This window comes from Colobus angolensis, unplaced genomic scaffold (assembly GCF_000951035.1).
Source record: "Colobus angolensis palliatus isolate OR3802 unplaced genomic scaffold, Cang.pa_1.0 Scaffold256, whole genome shotgun sequence".
Lineage (NCBI taxonomy): Eukaryota > Metazoa > Chordata > Mammalia > Primates > Cercopithecidae > Colobus > Colobus angolensis.
The window spans coordinates 1,752,398-1,773,698 of NW_012115777.1; the positions used below are offsets into that span (position 1 = coordinate 1,752,398).

At 36.9% G+C, this 21,301-nt stretch overlaps 1 protein-coding gene across 5 annotated transcripts in view; it reads left to right on the plus strand.

Annotated features, from left to right (window-relative positions):
* The window catches only part of SYT1 (synaptotagmin I), a 605,454-nt gene that overhangs the window by 437,672 nt on the left and 146,481 nt on the right, over positions 1 to 21,301 (plus strand). For all 5 annotated transcript variants that reach the window (XM_011946952.1, XM_011946949.1, XM_011946954.1 and 2 more), the window contains 2 exons: positions 48 to 215; positions 3,354 to 3,521. In XM_011946952.1, the coding sequence (XP_011802342.1) occupies positions 48 to 215; positions 3,354 to 3,521 (336 nt within the window). The remainder of the gene's footprint in view (positions 1 to 47; positions 216 to 3,353; positions 3,522 to 21,301) is intronic.

A 21,301-nucleotide genomic window follows, 5' to 3' on the forward strand; every position in this document is an offset into this window, starting at 1 on the left:
AACATCCACTAATATTTATGTTTGCTGTATCCTCTCATTTATTTCAGCTGCTGGTAGGGATCATTCAGGCTGCCGAACTGCCCGCTTTGGACATGGGGGGCACATCTGATCCTTATGTGAAAGTGTTTCTGCTACCTGATAAGAAGAAGAAATTTGAGACGAAAGTCCACCGAAAAACCCTTAATCCTGTCTTCAATGAGCAATTTACTTTCAAGGTATTTTTTACTATTTATTTATAACCTTTCCTTTGTTGTTTTAGTTAAAAGACTGATCTCATCCTGTCACATACACATGAACATGCACATGAATGTTTGTTCAGGGACTCACATTAATTCCAGTAAGAATATGCAAAATTCTTATCTTCACTACAGTCAAGATTCAATATTGCCTTTCAGTGTGTTCAGAGTATGATTCAGTTCAGTCATTTCGGAATGGAATTGACTAGAACATGACTAGGATGTCATAGTCACATCTAAAAAGTGAGATCCCTACCTAACATAAAGCCAAAAGAATGAAATCATTATTTTTCTAAATTTCAAAGTTCGTGAAAATAGGTACATCTGTTGCAATCCCAGGATTAAGCTATATCCCAATGCTTAGATGGTACAAATAGACATGACTCTTGTAACAAAATTCTGTGTGTAGAAGGGCAGTTCGAGCACATTAAAGTCATTCTTCTTAACTAATCAATAAAAGGAATATGAACACACTGTTTTATTGCATTTCTAGCCTTTTTCCTTTACTCTAGGTTCTGCCCTGATGTTCTTCATCTTGTTGAGGCACCTCAGTTGACAAACAATAACAGAGATTCCAGCCATATAATACCTCATCAGGAAAACATGCCCTGCAGGTCTCCAGGATCTTTGTGGATCTTGGCTTGAAATCATTCATAAAAACAATTCTTTTGGTGGATATCTTTAACATGTGAAAAAAAAACTTTCTAATGCATTACTCAGAACAATATGTTTGTCAAAAATGACATGTCTGTGAATATGCCAGCGGGCTAATTCAAAATCACCACGTCCATCAGCCAGGCTTAGCATGTGCCTTGTGTTAGCAAACATTCTGGGATGAAATAAATTGAAAATGAGGGCATGAGTCATTTTCTCAAACCTTGTTTTCAATTATGTAAAGGGGAAGTGTCTTTCTATTCACTCTAAAATTTCTGAGTTTTCAAGACAAAGGTCTCTCATGGATTGTCAGTAATCTTACTTAAAATCTGGTTTTTCTCTACCTAGACAGTGAATTTAAAGTAGCAGTAAAGACATTCTGGAAACACTCAGCTCAGGAAGAGTATTTGCTCATGAAGCTTAATCACCATAGTCAACATACCACAAAACATAAAGTGGAAATAAAATTTTAAAAATATTGTAAGAGTAATCACAGTTGTTTTATTCATCTATTTATTAAACTTAAATTAGGTCAGCAGTTTCTGACCAAAACTTAGTGAGGAAATTCTTAAATTATATGAGCTAATGTATTGGGGCTTTGTTTTGTATTGCATTGCCTACATTATTATTTCTTTAAAAAAATGCTAATAATTTTATTAGTAATTTCTATAAAACCAAGTGTAATTATTGAAATTTTTGAATTCTCTTTACATTTTTATCAAGTTTCATTTTATTTCAGACAGGTTGATCAAACTGTACATAATCCACAGTATAATATATTCTGCTATATTTAAAAATACTTCAATTTTTCTAGAGAGCTAGTTAGACATTGATTACTCATCTTGAAATGCCAAGAGGCAATATGATATAGGAATGGAAGTATAAAAGACTTTAAAGAGGACTGGCTTTACAATGGATTTAAACACTTAACAGGAACTCAACATGCCTGAAACTGAATTCGTCTTCTTTTCCTCCAGTTATCTGAAGGAGCTAGTAATCATTCGAACAATAAATATTTTCAAGGGATTCTTCTGCGCTAGGTGTTTTACATATATTCATTCATCCCCAAAACAGCCCCATGAAGCAGCCATTATTACAGTATTATCACAATTTAATAGATGAATAAACTGATGTTTAATCACGTGCCCCAGGCCCTTTAGTTGGAAAGTCCAAATCTGGTACAAGATCTGTCTGACCCCAAGCCCAGATTTTTGACTGTTGGCTCTTTGAGTACAATCATTAGAAAGTCTAGAGAGATTTTAGATATACAATAAAGTTTTCAAGGGTTTATCCCTACTCTAAAATATTTTGTTTGTTTCTTTGAGAGTCAGCCCTTTGGAAGGGTTTATTTTCCATTCCTTCTAAAAAAAAGTATGATGCTTACTTTTTAATCATAATATCTTAATAAAATAATCAGATTCCAAACAGATGATACATAAATGACAGAAAAGAAAAACTCTTTGGAAAACTAAAATTTCTTCTATGTAGATGGCCTAATATTCTTCCTTTTCTTCCCTCCTTAATATACAGAGTTAATTGAGAAATGTTTGCTGAAGCATAAGACAACCATTTACACTGATAAAATAATAGGAAGTGTATGAAAATTGATCAAACCTTTAAGACAAGTCTAAACAATTTCTTAATTAGGTATTTCTACCCAGTTACTGAAGTGTAGCTTACTTGGATTGCACTGCTTTCACTGAATATTAAAAATGTCACTAATAAACATCCCAACTCATAGCATCTGTCCCAGATATATTTGAACAGCTGGAGAATTCATCAGTTCTTGGCCTTTTGCCACCACTCATCCTAAAACATGTCATACCCAAGAATGAACTTCAAAATCCATATTATAATGCACCTCTGATATTCAAAACATCAATTTCGTAGTCAGTTCTTGTCAATCAACAAATTATTTTAGGGAGTAGGTGAGGCACTTGTGAATATCATTTCAATCCTTTCAGACTCCTTGCATAGTCTTTAATAAATCATTGCTCCATTGAACTGTGGCATTTAAATGCCTTGAAAGAGTTAATGGAACATTTGAAAAAAGTTATTTGCCCCTCAGTAAGTTACACCCTGACAATATAACTTATAACAACAATAACAACACAATATTCTACAAGAAAAACTTATTTATAGTCAGATGCAATTGGCTTGTTTATTCTTTTATTAATCTTAAGGATTTATAGCATGACTAATAGCAGGATCCATTATTAATAATGCTAACAGCTTCTAGAACTTTGAGATAAAGCAATAAATCACTAAAAATTCCCATTTTCTCTCAAGTAATTTTAGCCTCAAGCAGTTTGTCAAAAGTCTCAATTTAAAAAATAACCAAAAACAAAATTATATTCCTGTTCTGTTTATGCAACATAAATATTAAATTAAGCACCATCAACAAGTAACATGTTTTAAGCATTTTTGTGACTGGATATTTTATCCTCATTGCTTTTTATTTAGGTACCATACTCGGAATTGGGTGGCAAAACCCTGGTGATGGCTGTATATGATTTTGATCGTTTCTCTAAGCATGACATCATTGGAGAATTTAAAGTCCCTATGAACACAGTGGATTTTGGCCATGTAACTGAGGAATGGCGTGACCTGCAAAGTGCTGAGAAGGAAGAGGTAAGGCAATTATTAGCATTTTTAACATCACAAGCTGTACTCGCCATCTCATATAATAACTTACTGAGAAATACTCTTTACAAAGGGGGGTGTAGGCCTCTAGATGTTGATAGCTGGTAAAGTAGGGCCAAGGGCATTGCACCACTTTGTTAAAAAGTGTACAGGTCTTCTGGGTGTTATTTGAAAGGAGAGAGAGAAATTTGTATACTGAATCTAGAAACAGCATCCCTGGACACAAACAAACGCACATGCACACAGGAACTCTTTCTAAAAGATTACAAAAGGCCACACACACTCATACACTACTGCTTTAAAAGGACAATGAAAAATTATTTTATTTCTCATATTTTTCCACAATCATTTTGTGTTTTCTGCATAGGTTATGTAGCCATTACACAGAAATAAAATGGTACTTTTTCCTTGATTGTTTCTTCATATCACAGACAGTTCATTGTTTCTCCTAAAGATATGAGAGCATAATTGGTGAAACATCAAATATAATTCACAAAGCCTGATATTAAATCCATTTTTTAAATGACTCACATTTTATGCCACTCCTCACATTGTTTATCCCCAGTTTTAATAGTTTAGCCCAGTATTTTTCCATGACTTAAAAAGGGAAGTTCAATATGTTTAGTGCATTTAAGCTTCATAATAATCAATTGTATCTGATTATGCAATGCCTGCCTGGCACCAGCATTTTTCTCTGCAAACATTTCAGTGGACCAATACTAGAAAAGCAAACAACCCGTAGCTTCTCCAAATTCCTAAAACAACTCCTTTCCCAGTCACTTTTTAGTTCCTGACATACGGCTGTAAAAGGGATGGCTGACTGCTCAGTCGTTTAGGATCTCCAGGTCCCTAGGATTCCCTGGCCTCTTGGGGTCCCCAGGGAGATCACGGAGAGAGTCAGACCTTCAGAGAAACTCAGTCAAGTCCATCACCTGGGAATCCTCTCAGCCTAAGGTCTTCTGTGACCAATCTGAAGCTATGAACTTTATACCCCCTATATGATGAAATGAGGTTTTAGAACAGGCCTATTAATTCCCATGATGAAACTGAAGTTTTCACTCTAAAATTGCTATTTGCTATTTGATTTTTTTTTTTTTTTTGAGAGGGAGTCTCGCTCTGTACCCCAGGCTAGAGTGCAGTGGCGCGATCTCGGTTCACTGCAAGCTCCGCCTCCCGGGTTCACGCCATTCTCCTGCCTCAGCCTCCTGAATAGCTGGGACTACAGGTGCCCGCCACCGCGCCCGGCTAATTTTTTGTATTTTTAGTAGAGACGGGGTTTCACCGTGGTCTCGATCTCCTGACCTTGTGATCCGCCCACCTCGGCCTCCCAAAGTGCTGGGATTACAGTGCTATTTGATTTTACAAAATGAGTCAAAAATACTTAAGTTAAGCTTTGCTTTTTTGGGGGAAAAAAAGTATATATACTTATACTTTCCAAAAAGAAAGCAGAGCTTAAGTATTTTTGTATATAATATTCATGTATACATATTATATATATATATATTTATATATATGCCATCTCAATATCTAAGAATGTTGACTAACCTTTCTTAGACATTGAGACAGATTTAGCCCTACTGAGGATATTCAAGAATACCCAAGAAAAATACCGAGTTTTAAAATCATATGATTTTATGGATAGTTCTTTCCTATAAGTGAACTAATAGTAATGTTACAGACATCTTAATGAAAAAAATTCAATCATTCAATTACAGTGTTCACAATTATTTAACAAAGTAGTGAGATATTTCATTGAATATTTTATTGAAGTGTTTGACTTTGTGTAAATTGTTTGGGGGGAAAAGTAGGACCATAACAAATATTTATTAACTGATTGGTTTTCATTAGTTGGCTGGTGTTTGGTTGGCTTGTTCCTTGAATATGAGAACATGAACCACTGGTATTTCACAATGCCCACCTGTGCAGGGTGCATGGCTCACACTTGTTACCTTCACCTGGATAATTATCGGGTGGTAATGACATCCAAGATCACACCCAGTGGGTTTCTGAAAAATTGTGAATTTTTTTTTTCTGAGTTAAGGGAATGTAGACCATTGAGCAAGTTTCTTCTTTCATAAATCTTTGAGTACGAGCAGAATTTGAAACTTAACACCAAGTTGACAGGTTCCGCTCTAGAATCTAGGGGGTTAGGTACACTGCCCATTCAGAATTTTAACCTAGGAAGTGGCCTAACATGATTTGCCCCTTATCTTACTTACCGATGAAATAGAATAGAATGTGAAGTACCCAGCATAGAGTCTGGCATATGGTAAATGTTCACTAAGTGAGAGCTCTCTCGTACCTTTTTCTTGGTTAATTTTGTGTGTTCTCTTTCCCCATTTTGTGTGTTCATCTCCTCATTTGTTGTGTCCCTCTATTTTTATCTACTTCTCCATCCTTTTTCTCACCACTGTGCTTACTGAGTATCTGTAAGAGTTATTAATGGGAAATATTAATTTTATCATTATACTTGTAAAACTCTAGAGACTTTCCTCTTTGATTTCTACTCAGAAATAGAAATTTTTGGTTTTCAGTTGGACTATATCTCTTTATCAAGATAGAGGTTATAAAAAACTGTATAATGTCTAGCTTACAAAGTATCTCTAGATGACTAGACCCAGTTAGAAACTTTTTCATAATAAAGGAAGTAAGATTCCAATTACATTTTATATATGAAGAATTATATATTCTCAATGATATGTGCTCTAACTTTGCATGCCACTGTCCATTAATTGCAGAAAATTGTAATTGTGTGAATAAATTGAAGTCTTAGATTGACTTTAGTTTTATGATTTTAAAGAAATTGTTTTTCCACTTTACATGAGCAATTTTGTTCATGATTTTAGTTTTGTTTTCATCTAACAGTGTTAAGCGTTATTTTTAATGTCATAATGAGATGAAAGATAGCAAAGAGAGTGAGAAAAAGGAATTCAAGGAACAGTTTTGGAATCTAGAAACAGTACTGCTAATCATAGTAAGCTGTTCTGCCAGAGACTTGGATTTAAACAGGTTAAATCAGAACCACTGACAGCCAACTCTGTGATGTTAATTAAATGCAGTCAGGTTTTGTTGCCAGAAAGTTGACAACTATAAGTCATAAGATGATGAAGTAATTGTGTAGCTTAAAGGATTATGTGCTATTTTTTGTGACCAAATAATGTGCAAGCAATTTAGAAAGAAATGGGAATGAACATGGATAGTGTAAGAGCTCATTTGGAAGTGATTAGACCCATGTTTAAAAGGAAGCAATGTGGAAGAGATAAGCTGTACCAGGAAGAGAAACAACAAAAGCACATGGTTCCCACTATTTGATTCTGTCCCCAGGTGGAAATATTACTGGTGAGGTTTCCAGTTGGCTTGATCGTGTTCTGCAAATTTACACAATCAAAGCCACCTCACTGGTTTCCATTCACTTGCCAGTTTGTTTTTTTAATGATGCATGGTCAACTACTTTCTTCCTCCACTTCCCCACTTTCTAACAGATGAAGGTGGTCAACTTGTCTCTTATTTTTGTTTCTTTAAAACAGAAATATGTATCCTCTGAGTTCCTAGAGGATAGAGATGGTTATGTATAAAACTGTTGTTTCTTAATTTTTTTCTTTCTCAGTATATGGCTTCAAAATCATCTTTGGTAATCAGTATACAATTCTTCAGTGTGCAAAAGGCTACCAATATGTATAGTCCCAAGCTGTCTAAGTTGAATCTTCGAGATTTTCTTCTTTTTAATCTTTCAAAAAATAAGTATTTATGGTATACGCAAGTCAAACCTGAAACCAATCTTTATCCTTTTAGAATAATCTATTTAAAATTTTGACTTAATTATTTCAAACATTACAATCAACAGCTATGACTCCATTTTCCCTTCTTACAAATTTCACATATGTCCGATTTTAAAGTTGTCTCAGTTCTGTACCCCAGGATCAGATAGATCATCAAAGTATTTAAACCCTTTTTATTTTAACATTTTATTTCATTTTTAAAATTTATTTTTATCTCCATGCCTTCTACTATATAGATAGATATTTGTTATCTCAAAAAACAGCATAAGGAATAGATAGCACAAGAAAAAAAAACTAAGTCTTTTTTTAACATTCCACCCTGACATGCTGCAAGCCCTCATGACTTGAGCAGTTACTGTTTTATTGTTTTGTTTCCATTAGAGAATAAGTCTATCACCTCTGCTTTGTATAAAATTTGGTAAAGAGTGATTTTTAAATGAGATTCTGTAATCTAGTGCAAATAGAAAAAAAATTGATTGCAGAATTAAAACAAGTTGGAACATAATTTAATTAGTATCCAAGCAGAAGGGAAGAGAAACTACTTTAATGCTTTAATGGAAAATCAATTTTGCAAGAAAATTTCACATTTTTAAGCCTAATTAGAAAAACATTTACTTCACAGAAAAGCATGTGAAGAATACATATTCAATCAAATGGCAACAGTTTTTTAACCTCCAATGGTCAATTCCTTGGTACTTCTTCAGAGTGAGTTAAAGTCATTATTCCTTATGGCATCTTTTATGCCCAAGGATCATGAAAGAAGTGATGCTGTTTCTAAGTACAATTAGCAATCAGACACAGTTGGCAACTATGCTCTCCAAGAATCTCCACCCACCAATCAATGCCCTAATTGGAAATCCTTATAAAAGGTTAATTGCTGGAATTTTAAACATGGATGCCAATAGGAACCTTCCTGGTCATTCACAACCCATCATATTTAAGAAATGCAACAAAAACATTAATTTGCATCCATAGCATTTCAGGAAGTTATACTTGTTCTTCTTTACTTTTTCATTGTCTGTCTTCCCCACTGGACTGAAACTCCATCCAGGCAGCAGCCATTTCTATGGTTCCTCACCAAGGTTAATCACAGAGGCAAGAACACAGTAGGCATACAAAAATATTTTTGAATGAATGAATGGAGATGTTTATTAAACAGTACGAAACGTTTCAAAACACGCTTTTTAAAGTCCGTGTTAATAGTCATTGTGTTCTCATTTTACAAACAATGGTTAAAGTATTCTGAAAGCTGATGAGCAAAATGTCCTAGCTCTGAATGCTGAAAATAGTTTAGTGCCTCTTTGGGTTTTTTTGCTATGTTTCTTCAAAGACAGAGGCAGTACAGATGCTTAGCAAAATCAACCTTGTTACTGTTTTTGTTGCTGGTTTTGAAAATAATAGATTTTGTCTCAGTAACTTTTGTTCGTTAAAGGCTTATTCAGTGTCTCCCTCTCTCTAACCCTCTTTTTCATCCTGTTTCCATAATGCACACGGGGTTCATAGATTACCTTAATTTAACTTTTGCTTAAATTTAAGACTTAAAGCTATGGTGTAAGTCTCTGCCTACATCATGGCGATTGATCCAGATGAAAATGCGAAAGAATTCGTTCTAGGGAGAACTCAAAGAATGGGAACAAAATCTAAGTTTATCATGCCTAGAATATTTGTTGTTAATCAATTTTATAATATAGTAGATATCATTTAGTAGTATTGAATCATTTTGTAGTATAAAACTATAATATATATTAGTGTACCTAGTATCTATGTGTCCATATCATGAGACTTGGAACATATTCATTTCCCTTTAAACTGCTACAGAAGTATAAATGTGTTTTATTTTTTATGGTATCTTGGGCCATAGCGGTGGTTTGAGTTTGAGTCTTTGGTTAGAATTTCTGTCACCAATTGTAATTGTATTCTTATGCATAATAAATGCTATCCACTTCATGATGTGGTTTCCAAGAACATGATAGGAAAAAGCAAATAACTTGGAATATCTCTCTAGTATGTAGGACTGTAATTTGCTTGCCTTTCTGATTAAGAGGACTTTTCAGGCACAGGTAAAAGAAATCCAAATTCTCACTTCAGAGTTTCTAAATAAAAATCCAATATTTTTTATTTTAAATTCCCTAGAAAAGTAATATAAATTAGACTATAATTTGAAGCAATAATTAAAGCGAGGAGAAACCCTGGACATTTTCAAAATGCACTTTGGCTGCCTTCCATTGTTCTCCCTCCCATTGTCATACTTTAGCCTACTGCACCTGCCTTCCTCGTCACAGTGATAACCACCCAAAGGTCTGGGCTGACAGCCTGGCTCTCTAGCTTCCAAAGTTCATCTTCATTAAAGCTTATATCAACTTCTCTACCTATGCTATAAACACAAATAATAGCTACCATTTACTGAGAGTCTACTGCACGCTGACCAAAAAAAAAAAAACATAACATTCTTCAAAATTGGCATTATCACATCTGTTTTACAAAATAGGGAAGGAAGGGAAATGAGACCCAGGAAAGTTTAAGTAATGTTTCCAAGTTTACACAGGCAATGCCATAATTACAATTCAAACACAGGTCTAAAAGCCTACACTTTCCATTTATTGAGATTGAGTCTCACTCTATCGCCCAGGCTAAACTGCAGTGGTGTGATCTTGGCTCACTGCAAACCCTGCCTCCTGGGTTCAAGTGATTCTCCTGCCTCAGCCTCCCAAGAAGCTGGGATTACAGGTGCCTGCCACCATGCCCAGCTATTTTTTGTGTTTTTAGTAGAAATGAGGTTTCATCATGTTGGCCAGGCTGGTCTCGAACTCATGACCTCAAGTGACCCACCCGCCTCAGCCTCCCAAAGTGCTGGGATTACACGCGTGAGCCACAGCACCCGGCCCACATCACCTTCTGTAAAGAGTCTCTCTTGGTCTTTTCAGGTCTGTCTGGCTCCCAAACCCATTTTCTCTCTACACTGCCATATTGCCACAAAGAGAGTGCAAAGATATTGTCTGTTTTGTTTATCTACTTATGCCCAGCACATTGCACTGTGACTGCAACGTCCAAGGTGCTTAAATATTGGTTGAACAAATTAGAATTTAACAAACATGCCTTCTAATGTTCTATCACCTTTGAGAGAGTCATCTTTAAAAGATACAGTTATTCCAGTTGCACTGTGGTATCCCAAAATATTTTTGAATTCCAGTCCCTCTCTCCAAATATTTTTCTCAGTGTATAATACATTATCTGTTCTCAATAAGGATTTGTCTTTGTCTTGAAAAGGTAAATTTCATTGAAATGGCCTTAACTATGAAGGGTCAAATACAGGCTATTAGTTGATGATCGAATTGGGTAAAACAGTTGTAATTACTGTGGGAAAGTAATGAGATGGATGTTCTTATGAGGTTTATATTCTGACTCTGTCCTAAATGCTTTGAGCATTAACATCATTACATGGTCTCTCAAATGATTTGCTATGGGGAAAATTCTCATTAGGAGATATAAATTCTGATACAAGTTGTACCAAGAAAATATAATTGTTTGAATAGAAATCAATGTAAGTATTAGGTTTTCTTTTTATCCAAAGAATAAAAGGACTGAGAGTTTTCAGTTGAATTTCAAATAAAGCAGAGCAAAGTGGTTTTGGAAGCCTGGATTTCATGTATATAGGCTGGCAGAGCAGAAAGTGAAGACTGTGTGTTGAAATGGGAACAAATATCAAACAAAAGGAGAATGAGAATAATGATGTAGACAACAGCAGTCTTGTTTACATCTGGTTTTTCATATTATTGAAATAATGAAGAGGGTTTTGAGTGGGAAGCAATGTGAGCAACGCAGGAGAATGCTTTGTTCTGTCTTCCACGGATTTAAACCTTTTAAAATGTAATCTTTTATCTTGAGTTCATCATATGCTTGGGAGCAATTTTTTTTATCTTGTTTGTGAATCTTCAAATGAGATGTTTTTACCTTCTGTCTTACTCCTACCTACCTTTGAGCAGGCCAAATGTTTGTGCTGTAAAATCTTTAATCCATTACAATCTGTTACTCTGCAATTAGATGAAATGTCAGTGATTGAGTTGTACTAGTTGTACTACAGAACAAGGGAGGAGAATGAGGACTCGCTGAAAAACAAGAGCTTAAATAAAGAATTCGAGAGAGGAAGCATACACACACACACAAACTTACTTGCTTTAAACATGATTAAATTATTGCCAATTATGAATAAGAACTTTTAAATACTGCAAATTAATTTTATTCATTCTTTCATTGATTCATCATATATTAAGCCTCTTTTATAAGCCAGGTATTGTGCTAATTTCAGGGTATATAGTGGTGAATAAGATAGACCCCTAAATCCGGCCACCCGACCTCCCAAGCCTGCAGGGCTGAGGCTGGAGTCCTGCCAGACGCCGTGGGGGAGTGAAGTTTGCAAACTTCCAGGGCGCCTGGCCCTGGGTGTTGGGCGAGCCGGGGGGTGGTCGGAGGGATTCGGGGGCAGCCGGAGAAGCCCAAACGCAGCCTGCGTGATTACAGTTATGTTCACCCAGGTGATGGGGGAGTCTTCCGGAGAAGGGCTGTTTACGGGCAATGGCAACATTGGAATGGCCTTGCCTAACAGCATGTATGACTTGCATGATCTCTCTAAAGCTGAACTGGCCGCACCTCAGCCTGTCATGCTGGCAAATGTGGCCTTCACTGGGAAAGTAAATGGCAGCTGCTGTGATTACCTGTTCGGTGAAGAAAGACAGATGGCAAAATTGATACCTGTTGGGGATAACAACATTTCAGATAGTGAAGAAGGAGGGGGACTTGAAGAGTGCTGAAATAAAAGGTGAACCTCGTGGACTGAGACGTTTGGAACTCAGGGTTGTAGAACTTCAGCCTGTATTTGAGGCAACAGCTCCTCCAGAGATTTACAGCTCAAATAAAGATCTTTCTCCTGAAACACCTGGAACAGAGGACAAAGGCAAGAACTCGAAGACCAAATCCTTTTGCTGTAAGTCATGCCAATAAGAAGCATAATCTGAAGAACGGTTTGTGCGTCGCCTGAGTTCACAGTGCCAAGAAATTTTTTGTGGAAGTGCGGAGAGGCCAGACGCGGTGGCTCACGCCTGTAATCCCAGCGTTTTGGGAGGCTAAGGTGGGAGAATCACCTGAGGTGGGGAGTTCGAGACCAGCCTGACCTACATAAAGAAACCCCGTCTCCACTAAAAATACAAAATTAGTCCGGTGTGGTGGCGCATGCCTGTAATCACGGCTACTCGGGAGGCTGAAGCAGGAGAATCGCTTGAACCCGGGAGGCGGAGGTTGTGTGCCGTGAGCCAAGATCACGTCATTGCACTCCAGCCTACCGAAGAGCGAAACTCTGTCAAAAAAAAAAAAGGCGCGGTGGCTCACGCCTATAATCCCGGCACTTTGAGAGGCCAAGGCGGGTGGATCAGCTAACACAGTGGAACCCCCGTCTCTACTAAAAAAAAAAAAAAAAAAAAATTCAAAAAATTAGCCGGGCGCTGTGGCGGGCACCTATAGTCCCAGCTACTCAGGAGGCTGAGGTAGGAGAATGGTGGGAACCCGGGAGGCGGAGCTTGCAGTGGGCCGAGATCACACCACTGCACTCCAGCCTGGGCGACAGAGCGAGACTCTGTCTCAAAAAAAAAAAGAAAAGAAAAGAAAAATAAAAAGGAAAAGAGAAAGAAAGTAAAGGGGAGCAGAGAAGCAAGCAAAAGCCAGGGAATCTGGCTCTTCCACTGCAGAAGAGGGAGATTTCTCCAAGGTCCGTGTTCGCTGTGACAGCTGTGGCTACAATACCAATCAATGTGATCCCTATACTGCACACCTGAAACACCACACCAGAGCTGGGGATAATGAGTGAGTCTACAAATGCATCATCTGCACATACACAACAGTAAGTGATGTGTTTGGAAAGTGTAAGCCTGGAATTAGGAGACATAATTATTCCTCCAAGAATATCACTTGGGAGATTCCAAAGCCATAGCTATTACATGGCAAACCTAGGATAAGAGGGGTAGTATGAGTGCTGGCAGACCAGCTGCAACTTTCCTATACAGTGAAAAAGGCTGGGGAAACAAGTACAGGTCAGATTTTTTAAAATCATACTTTCTCAAGGATCTCCACAAACTGGTGGGTGTCCTAGCTGTCTGTGTGATAGCCTCTTTCTACAGGTGAGACCTCAAATGAATTGCAGCTATCCTAGTGTTCCTGCGGGGGTACTTTGTATGAAAAAAGGGCATGTACTCCAAAACATTTTTGTAGGTTCTTTGGCGAGGCACCAAAGAGTACGAAAGAATACAATATAGGACTTTTCTTACTGATAGCAGGTATTTGTTGCAGTAAAATAAAATATGATCCCAGTAGGGAACCTTGAATTCTGACCTCGCATATTCTGTTTTGAAATAACCACTTTATGTTTCTTTTTTTTTTCTTTTTTTTTTTTTTTTTTTTAATCTGATGATCTCTTTGAGGCCAGCTTCAGATTTTGGCAGTAAAGCATGAAAGATTAGGAAAAGCATTAATAATCTGTGGGTGGAAAACTTGTTAAAAATCTGAGAGTAAAGTTTGAGTTAAAAGTTGTTTGAACATGGAATTGACTGGGAGGCCAAAGATTTAAAAAAGCAGAAGATTCTTCTCTTAAGACATGGGGAGTAAGTTGTGTGGTAACGGTGTGTGTTTTGTGTGCATGAACGGAAATTGTAAATGTTGAATTCTAGGCTCCGACGATCACTGTCAACAGAAGATCAAGCTGCAAATATTTATGCTTTAAAACTTAAATTATAAAGCTAGTTAAACCTTTCTAACAACTAGTTTTAATGTTCATGGGTACATTTTACCTAAGTTACTGTTAACATTGTATAGAGAAAGGTTCATCTTAAGCACAGATTGGCTATCAGGAATTAGTTTAGGGAAGAGGTTTTTTTGTGGATTCTTTCATTCTGCAAAAGAAAAACCATTTGCCTTCTGGGGAATTGAGATAAATTCTAATCTAGTCTTTAAGACTAGAATGCTAAAAACAAAAACATGAAGGAAATTAAAACCCCCTATTATTAAATCGATTTGTAAAAGCGTTGTTACTGGAAATTGATTGGACTTGAGGCCTTCTTCCAGAAAATAAGGACTTGATTGTCAGGCCTGTATTAGGTTGTGAACCTTAATGCCATGTATTCATACTTATTAGAAATTGTTTCAGTGAAAAGCACATTAGCAGTATGAACTTCTGGTCCAGTTGGAAGTTCTTCCATTTGAAAAATGTGATATTTGCCTGGAACTGTTTGCATCTTTTTGTTTTCTAGTCCCACTCGCCCACACTGGATAGAATGTAAGCTAGAATTTTCCCTTTTGATAAAAGAACAAAAAATGAACATGTTATTTGTAAATTGATGTGTAGCAACTAGTGATAAACTTGAAATCCTAGAATACATGATAAGCCTGATCTTAGGTAGTTATGAAAATGAATCTCTTACCTATCTTTTGAATCTATATTCACATTGGTTTTTAAGACTTTAAGTTATATTTTTTCCTTTTTTCTTCAGAGCTGCTTCTTAATTGGGGGCCACTTTTTTCTTTTATTGTGTAATTCATAAGGGGCTGCCTTTTTTTTTTTGATAAGGCTTATAAGTATGGCTGGATGTTTTGCTCTAGTCTTCTAAGAAGGGCCATTTTATTTTTCAGAGTCACTTATAAAGTCATGTGTAATTAACTTTGGAGACTGTTTTGCATATGACTGCTGCTACAAATTAAAACCCAAATAGACCTCATTGCATATCACCCTATGAATGCTTACAATGGAAGGAATACCTTGCCTGTAGTATACTGTCACTTCTGGACTGAAAAGCTGAGGAAGAAACTTAATTTTCTTTTTCGCATAAGTTGGAAAAACTTACTACTGTTCCCAGTTTCCTGATTGACCCCAGCAGATGAAATGAACAGATAGTGTTAATTCAGATTGAAGAAATTATCTGAATCTTGACTTGCGTAGATTTACAATCTACATGCAATATTAACTAAATCAGATAGCTTTTACAGTTTCACATGTGTGCATAGGTTCCCTGCCAGTCCCTTCCATACCCATTAGTTATTGAACTTTCTAATTCTAATTCTATTGAAACATTACAACAGTGTTTTGTTGCACCAGTTTTATAAACTTATGCAGCGCAATACGGGTTATTTTTCTGAGGCAAACCAAAGGTAAATTTCTCAAGGTTCTTGCTGCCTTCTTTAGCAGCATTTGAGGGAGGATCTTTTACACATTTGTAACAGATAAAAATAAAGCAGAATGCAAATCCTTTTTTAAAATCTTAAACCATGTACCAAGTTTTTGGTCCAAGTTGTGTAGGATAAGTTAAACTTAAATTGCATTCTGTTAACCAATATGAGTGTATTTCTGTAAGCATAGTTATGTTGAAATACAGTTTTAAAAAGAAAAAAAAAATCAACCCACTAAGCTCAGTCAATTAAAAACTAATGGTGAGACAGAACTGCAGGGTATATTATAACTCAGCCTATGTGGATCACCATGACTCCACTTACTACTGATGTGTCCTTTGGCTTGTTGCTTAATCCTTTCATAAAATGAGATTAATATTTACTCACCTCCATGAGTTGTGACACACTCTAAATGAAATAATTAATGTAAAGCACTTAGAACAATACTTGGCACCAGATAAACTCTCAAAAAATATTAGTGGTTTTTGTTATTGAAAACATTGGTCAGAGCCCTTATTTCCTTGCCAGCTGAAAAGCATTTTTCTGATGACTAGACTTATATCTTTCCTTTTTTGAGGACACTGGGACAGCCTAAGTGTTCAGAAGGCATTGTCATATATGGTTTAAACAAAAGAGTGGATATCTGAACCTAGATCCCATGTGCGAGAGTCTGTAGGGTGTAAAAAGATTTCACAAAGACGAACCCAGTTTAAGGCTCAGAACGTGTGCATGGAAGATAGTGCTACCATGATGTGACCTCAGTGATTGTGCACCAATTAACTCCTCTAAGCTCTGACACCCCACAAAGGAACTCAAAGTTTCAGGCTCTGCTAAAATAAGACAGACAATAACAAGTGTTGGCAAAGATGTGAAAAAATTGGAATTCTTATACATTGCTACTGGAATGTAAAATGATGTAGCCACTTTTGAAACCAGTTTGACAGTTCCTCAAAATGTTAAATAAAGTTGCCATGTTACCCAACAATTCTACTAAGTTCTACCCAAGGAAAATGGAAACTCATGTATACACACCAAAAAAAATGTGCAAGAACAGTAGTAGCATTTTTCATAACAGCCAAAAAAGCAGAAACAACCAAAATGTTCATCAAGTGATGAATGGATAAACAAAATATGGTATATCCATACAATAGAAATTACTTAGACATAAAAAGAAATGAAGTCTTGATACATGCTATAACACCGATGAACCAAAATAGGCAAATCCACAGGCAGACAGAAAGTAGATTCATGCCTAAGGGTAGGGATAGGATAGGGAATGGGGAATGGGGATGATGGGTATGGGATTTTTTGGGAGTGATGAAAATCTTCTACAATTAGATAGCAATGACGGTTACACGATCCAGTGGATATACTAAAATCCACAAAACTATACACTTTAAGTGGGTGAATTTTATGGTATGTGAATAAATACCATTTTTCTCAATAAGCTATTTCTTATCTTCTATTTTCCTTATTATTTTTAAATTAAATAAAATTAAAAAAAATTATCTGAGACAGGGTCTCTTTTTGTCACCCAGACTGGAGTACAGTGGCACAATCATAGCTCACTGCAGCTTCAAACTCCCAAATCCAAGCAATCCTTTTACCTTGGCCTCCTGAGTAGCTGAGACTGCAGGCTGGCACCACCATACCCAGCTAATAGTTTTTGTTTGTATGTTCGTAGAGACAGAATCTTACTATGTTACCCAGTTTGGCCTCAAACTCCTGGCCTCAAGCAATCCTCCCACCTCAGGCTCATAAACTGTGACTCACCACAGCCGGTCCTAAATCTGTTTTTAAAAAAAGTTTCAGGGACAGAGATACCAAACATCAAAGCATGATGTTCCAGGCTGACTGGGGTCCCATGTGAAACAGCCCTCAGGTATGCTGGGAATGTCTTTCCTGGGGCTGTTTCAAAAGTTTTGGGATATTTGCTGAAAATATTCTAGTCTCTCTTTAAACCAGAACACTTGTCTCCAAAATCACACTCCTTATTACCATTTCTATTGATATAAGGGCAGTACTAAGGTTCCCTTTTTAGAGAGGAGGAACCCAGGCCTAGGACATATGCTAGCCACTGAGAACTCAGGATGAAAATGCCAGTTTTTCTGATTCCACAGCCATTTTCTACTAGTCTACTCTCCCTTAAGATAAGAAGTTTTATGCTTAATTCTCCTGATGTAAAAACAAAGTTTTAAACATGAAAACCAATCTTTTTGCAGCTTGTTTTCATACTGTAGCTTCTCAGAGATTCCCCAAGTTGCTCTTTTCTGGACCTTTTTTCTAGCAACATCATGGCTTTTTAAATTGAGATAAAATTGGCATGCAATAAAATGCACAGATGTTAAGTGTACAGTTCAATGAGTCTTGACAACTCTATACACAGTGTAACATCACTCCGATCAAGCTACAGAATATTTCTTACCCCAGAAAGTTCCTCATACCTCTTTCCAATGTGTCTTAGCCCAGGCTCCTAGAGCTAACTTCTGTTCTGATTTTCCTTATCACAAATTAGCTTGCCTCTTTTGAACTATATACCAAGGAATCATATTATTTTGTGTCTGGCTTCTTCAGCTCAAGATGATGTTTTTGAGATTCTTCATACAGTAATATTTCACTCCTTTTTATTGCTAAGTGGTATTCAATTATGTGAATATATCAAGATTTATCCATTTTCCAATTTGGGTTACTTCCAGTTTGAGATTGTTAGGAATAAAGCTGTTGTACTTGTACAGCTTTCTGTGGACATATGCTTTCATTTCTCCTGAACTGCTGGTTCACAGGTAGGTATCACACTTCTTTGAAGCTAAAATGACCAGGAATTTTATATAGGTAATAGTCTATATAGGAATGTATTGTGAGACCTACCATATATTTTCTTTTCATTCTCACTAGCCTCCTTGATGATGCTCAGCACCACCTTGATTCTTGACCTGGGCACTATGTTTTCTATCCTGCACCATACAACTGGCACCTCATTACACACATGCTTATTCTCTAAGTGTAGGTGCATAGCCACACAATGCTGTTACAAAAAGATGCCTTGTTTAGCTGTTTCGTTGTCTCAATAGATAGAATATAAGCTTCTTAGAAGTGAGCAAAGCGTCTTAGCACTTTTTCACATCATAGTAATTAGCTCTTAGGAGAAAGTATGGCATGGATCAAATGAGCATAGAACTTGGAATCCAAATCACATCAACTCTCTGAGCCTCATTTCCTCATATGCTAAATGTTATTGAAAAATGTCAAATAAATTATGTGCCTATGTGTTTGAAGTTTAAAAGTTATTTTTCAAGCATAGGTCTGTCCAATGCCAAATGAATTCCTAAAATAAACAATCAGATACATCGAGTAGCTATTCACTTTCACTATTTTATGGTGGGGAAACAATCCATTGTTTAGGAGTATTTTCACTCTCACTGCGGGGATGGTGAACATCTCAGTATCTTTATCACCACTTCCTTCCATCCTTCCCAGATTTCAAGTGCTGGAAGGCAAAGTGGAATGACCCCTAAGCTTTTTTCAAAAGCTGATGGAAGAATTCCCTGTCAGCCTACTTTATGCAAAACAACTTCTGGCACTGGCTGTCACCCTGCCAGCCTTATCTCCACTCTTCTTACTTTTTGCTCTACTTTAAATGTCTCTCAAATTATTAATCATATGCAATTATTTTCCCCCTGGGACAGGCCACAGCAAAATTGCAAACCAGAGATGGCAGAGTACTTACCGGAGCGCCTTGCTCCTGGCCTTCAGGAGCTGGCAGACTTCTGGCTTGGAAAAGAGCAGGACATTGCACAGTGGGAGAACCCGGGGCACACAAGCCCAGCTCAAGCCAAGCTATCTACTTACAACTTTAAAATGCTTATAGGGCAGTGTTGTCAGAAGTGACTGTCGGGCGAAGTGTCAGAGCCCTGGCATCAGGAAGTGGTCAACTCACGTGTTGGTAATTTACCGACAACAGCATAGGTTGAAAAAGGAAAAAGTTTATTAGAAAGAAAGAACACCGCAGTGGTGCACCTCAGTGAGAGGACTGAGCGCACTGCTGTGGATTTTTCCACAGGGGTATTCAAGGACCTTCAGGCGGGAGCTTAAGGGTAATTTGGACTATATTAACCACATAGATCATGATAAATGATTATGTTTGTAGATATTTTGGAGTGTTAATGTCAGCAAGGGTTGTAAAATGAGTTTTGGAATGGCATTACAAAGATATTGAGCTGTGAAGAATTGCCCCAAATATTAAACTTTTTAAAGAAAAAGCTACCAAAAATGTGTGGCTCCCTAAATGTACTGCAATGTGAACTGTGGCACTGGTTATTCTCCTAAATTTCCATTTCTATATACAAAGATATTTAGAAATTTTAATTACTTAGAAAGATTGAAAGAGGCCTGGAACCAGAGGCCAATTTCAGATATTAGGAAAGTCTAGTTACTTCTAATTTTCCCAGATAAGGAGTTGTGCCTCCAGAGAGCCTGTTTGATAGTCACCAGGTGATCCTTACTCCCTTCTAAATTCCTCAAATAAGGAGTTTTGTCTCCGGGGCCTGTTCAATGGTCACCAGGTGATTTTCACTCTCCTCTGTGACCCAGTTCATCCTTGAATGGAACCCTGTTTCAGGCATCCTTTCTGAAAGCCTACTACACCAATATTTCTCTTTTCATGTGGACTATAACTAGGTGATATGCAAGAATAAATTTCTGGACCCTGGATAGCACTAGAATACAGATGGGAACATTTATGAGTGAAGCGAAAGACCCCCACATACAATTCTAGAAGAGGACAAAAAGGAAAATGTGAAACTATCTCTAGTCAACTTTTCTTATTCTCTAAGCTGCAAATACTCTGGAATGTGGTCAGAGGTTGTGTTTTGCCACAAATTAACCAACTGCTCTTCACTTTAAGCTGTGATTTCTACATGAATAAATCAACATTCCGACAAGGTGCTTCCCTGAATTTTCATGTTCTGCTAGTGTTTTAAAGACAGGAGAAAAAAATGTTTTTCAGAAACCAACATAGCATCAGAAATAGTCTGCTCTTAATCGTATCTCAGTGTTAAAAAAACAAAAACAGAGTGAGATTAGAATATTAAAATAGGTAGAGAGTGTGGAACTTTGTTTTTATTTTAGAACATATTTTTGGATAGCCTCTCAAGTCATAAACAGGGAATATAGAAAGCAGCCTTTGAAATGCCTGCCTGAGGTTAAATCAACATTAATGTTTAACTTAGATTCTGAGGAGAGATGTATGCCTCTTTGCAAGGTCATTGACTTTCCAAGCTGTGTCACACTGATGTTTTGCTTATATTGAAGCCTTGCTGTCATGTTTGAAGATGACATAAAGGCAATGGAACCTATGTGTCACAGTAGGATTGCCTAATTTTGGTTTAAAAAATGCCATTTTTGTTTCTTTTTGGTAAACAGTGCTCTCTGTTTCCTGGAAAGTCATATATAGTGCAAATTTACCTTTACTCATGTTTAAGCTCACACCTATTGAGTATCTGTTTAAGTCAAGCACTGTGCTAAGTCTGTAACTCATTTACTCACAACAACACTGTGGGATAGGCACCATTATTATTCCCAATTTATAGATAAAGAAGCTGAAACTCAGAGAAGTTGGAATTCCATATGACCAAGTAGCTGATAATGAGAGGACTGAGATTCAGAATTTTGTCTGACTGCAAGGTTCTTATCCATCATGTTAAATTTACTCTAACTTAGAAATCGGTTACAGGGCCTATGCTAGGGATGACATTTTGGTCTGCAACACATACACTCTACACATGC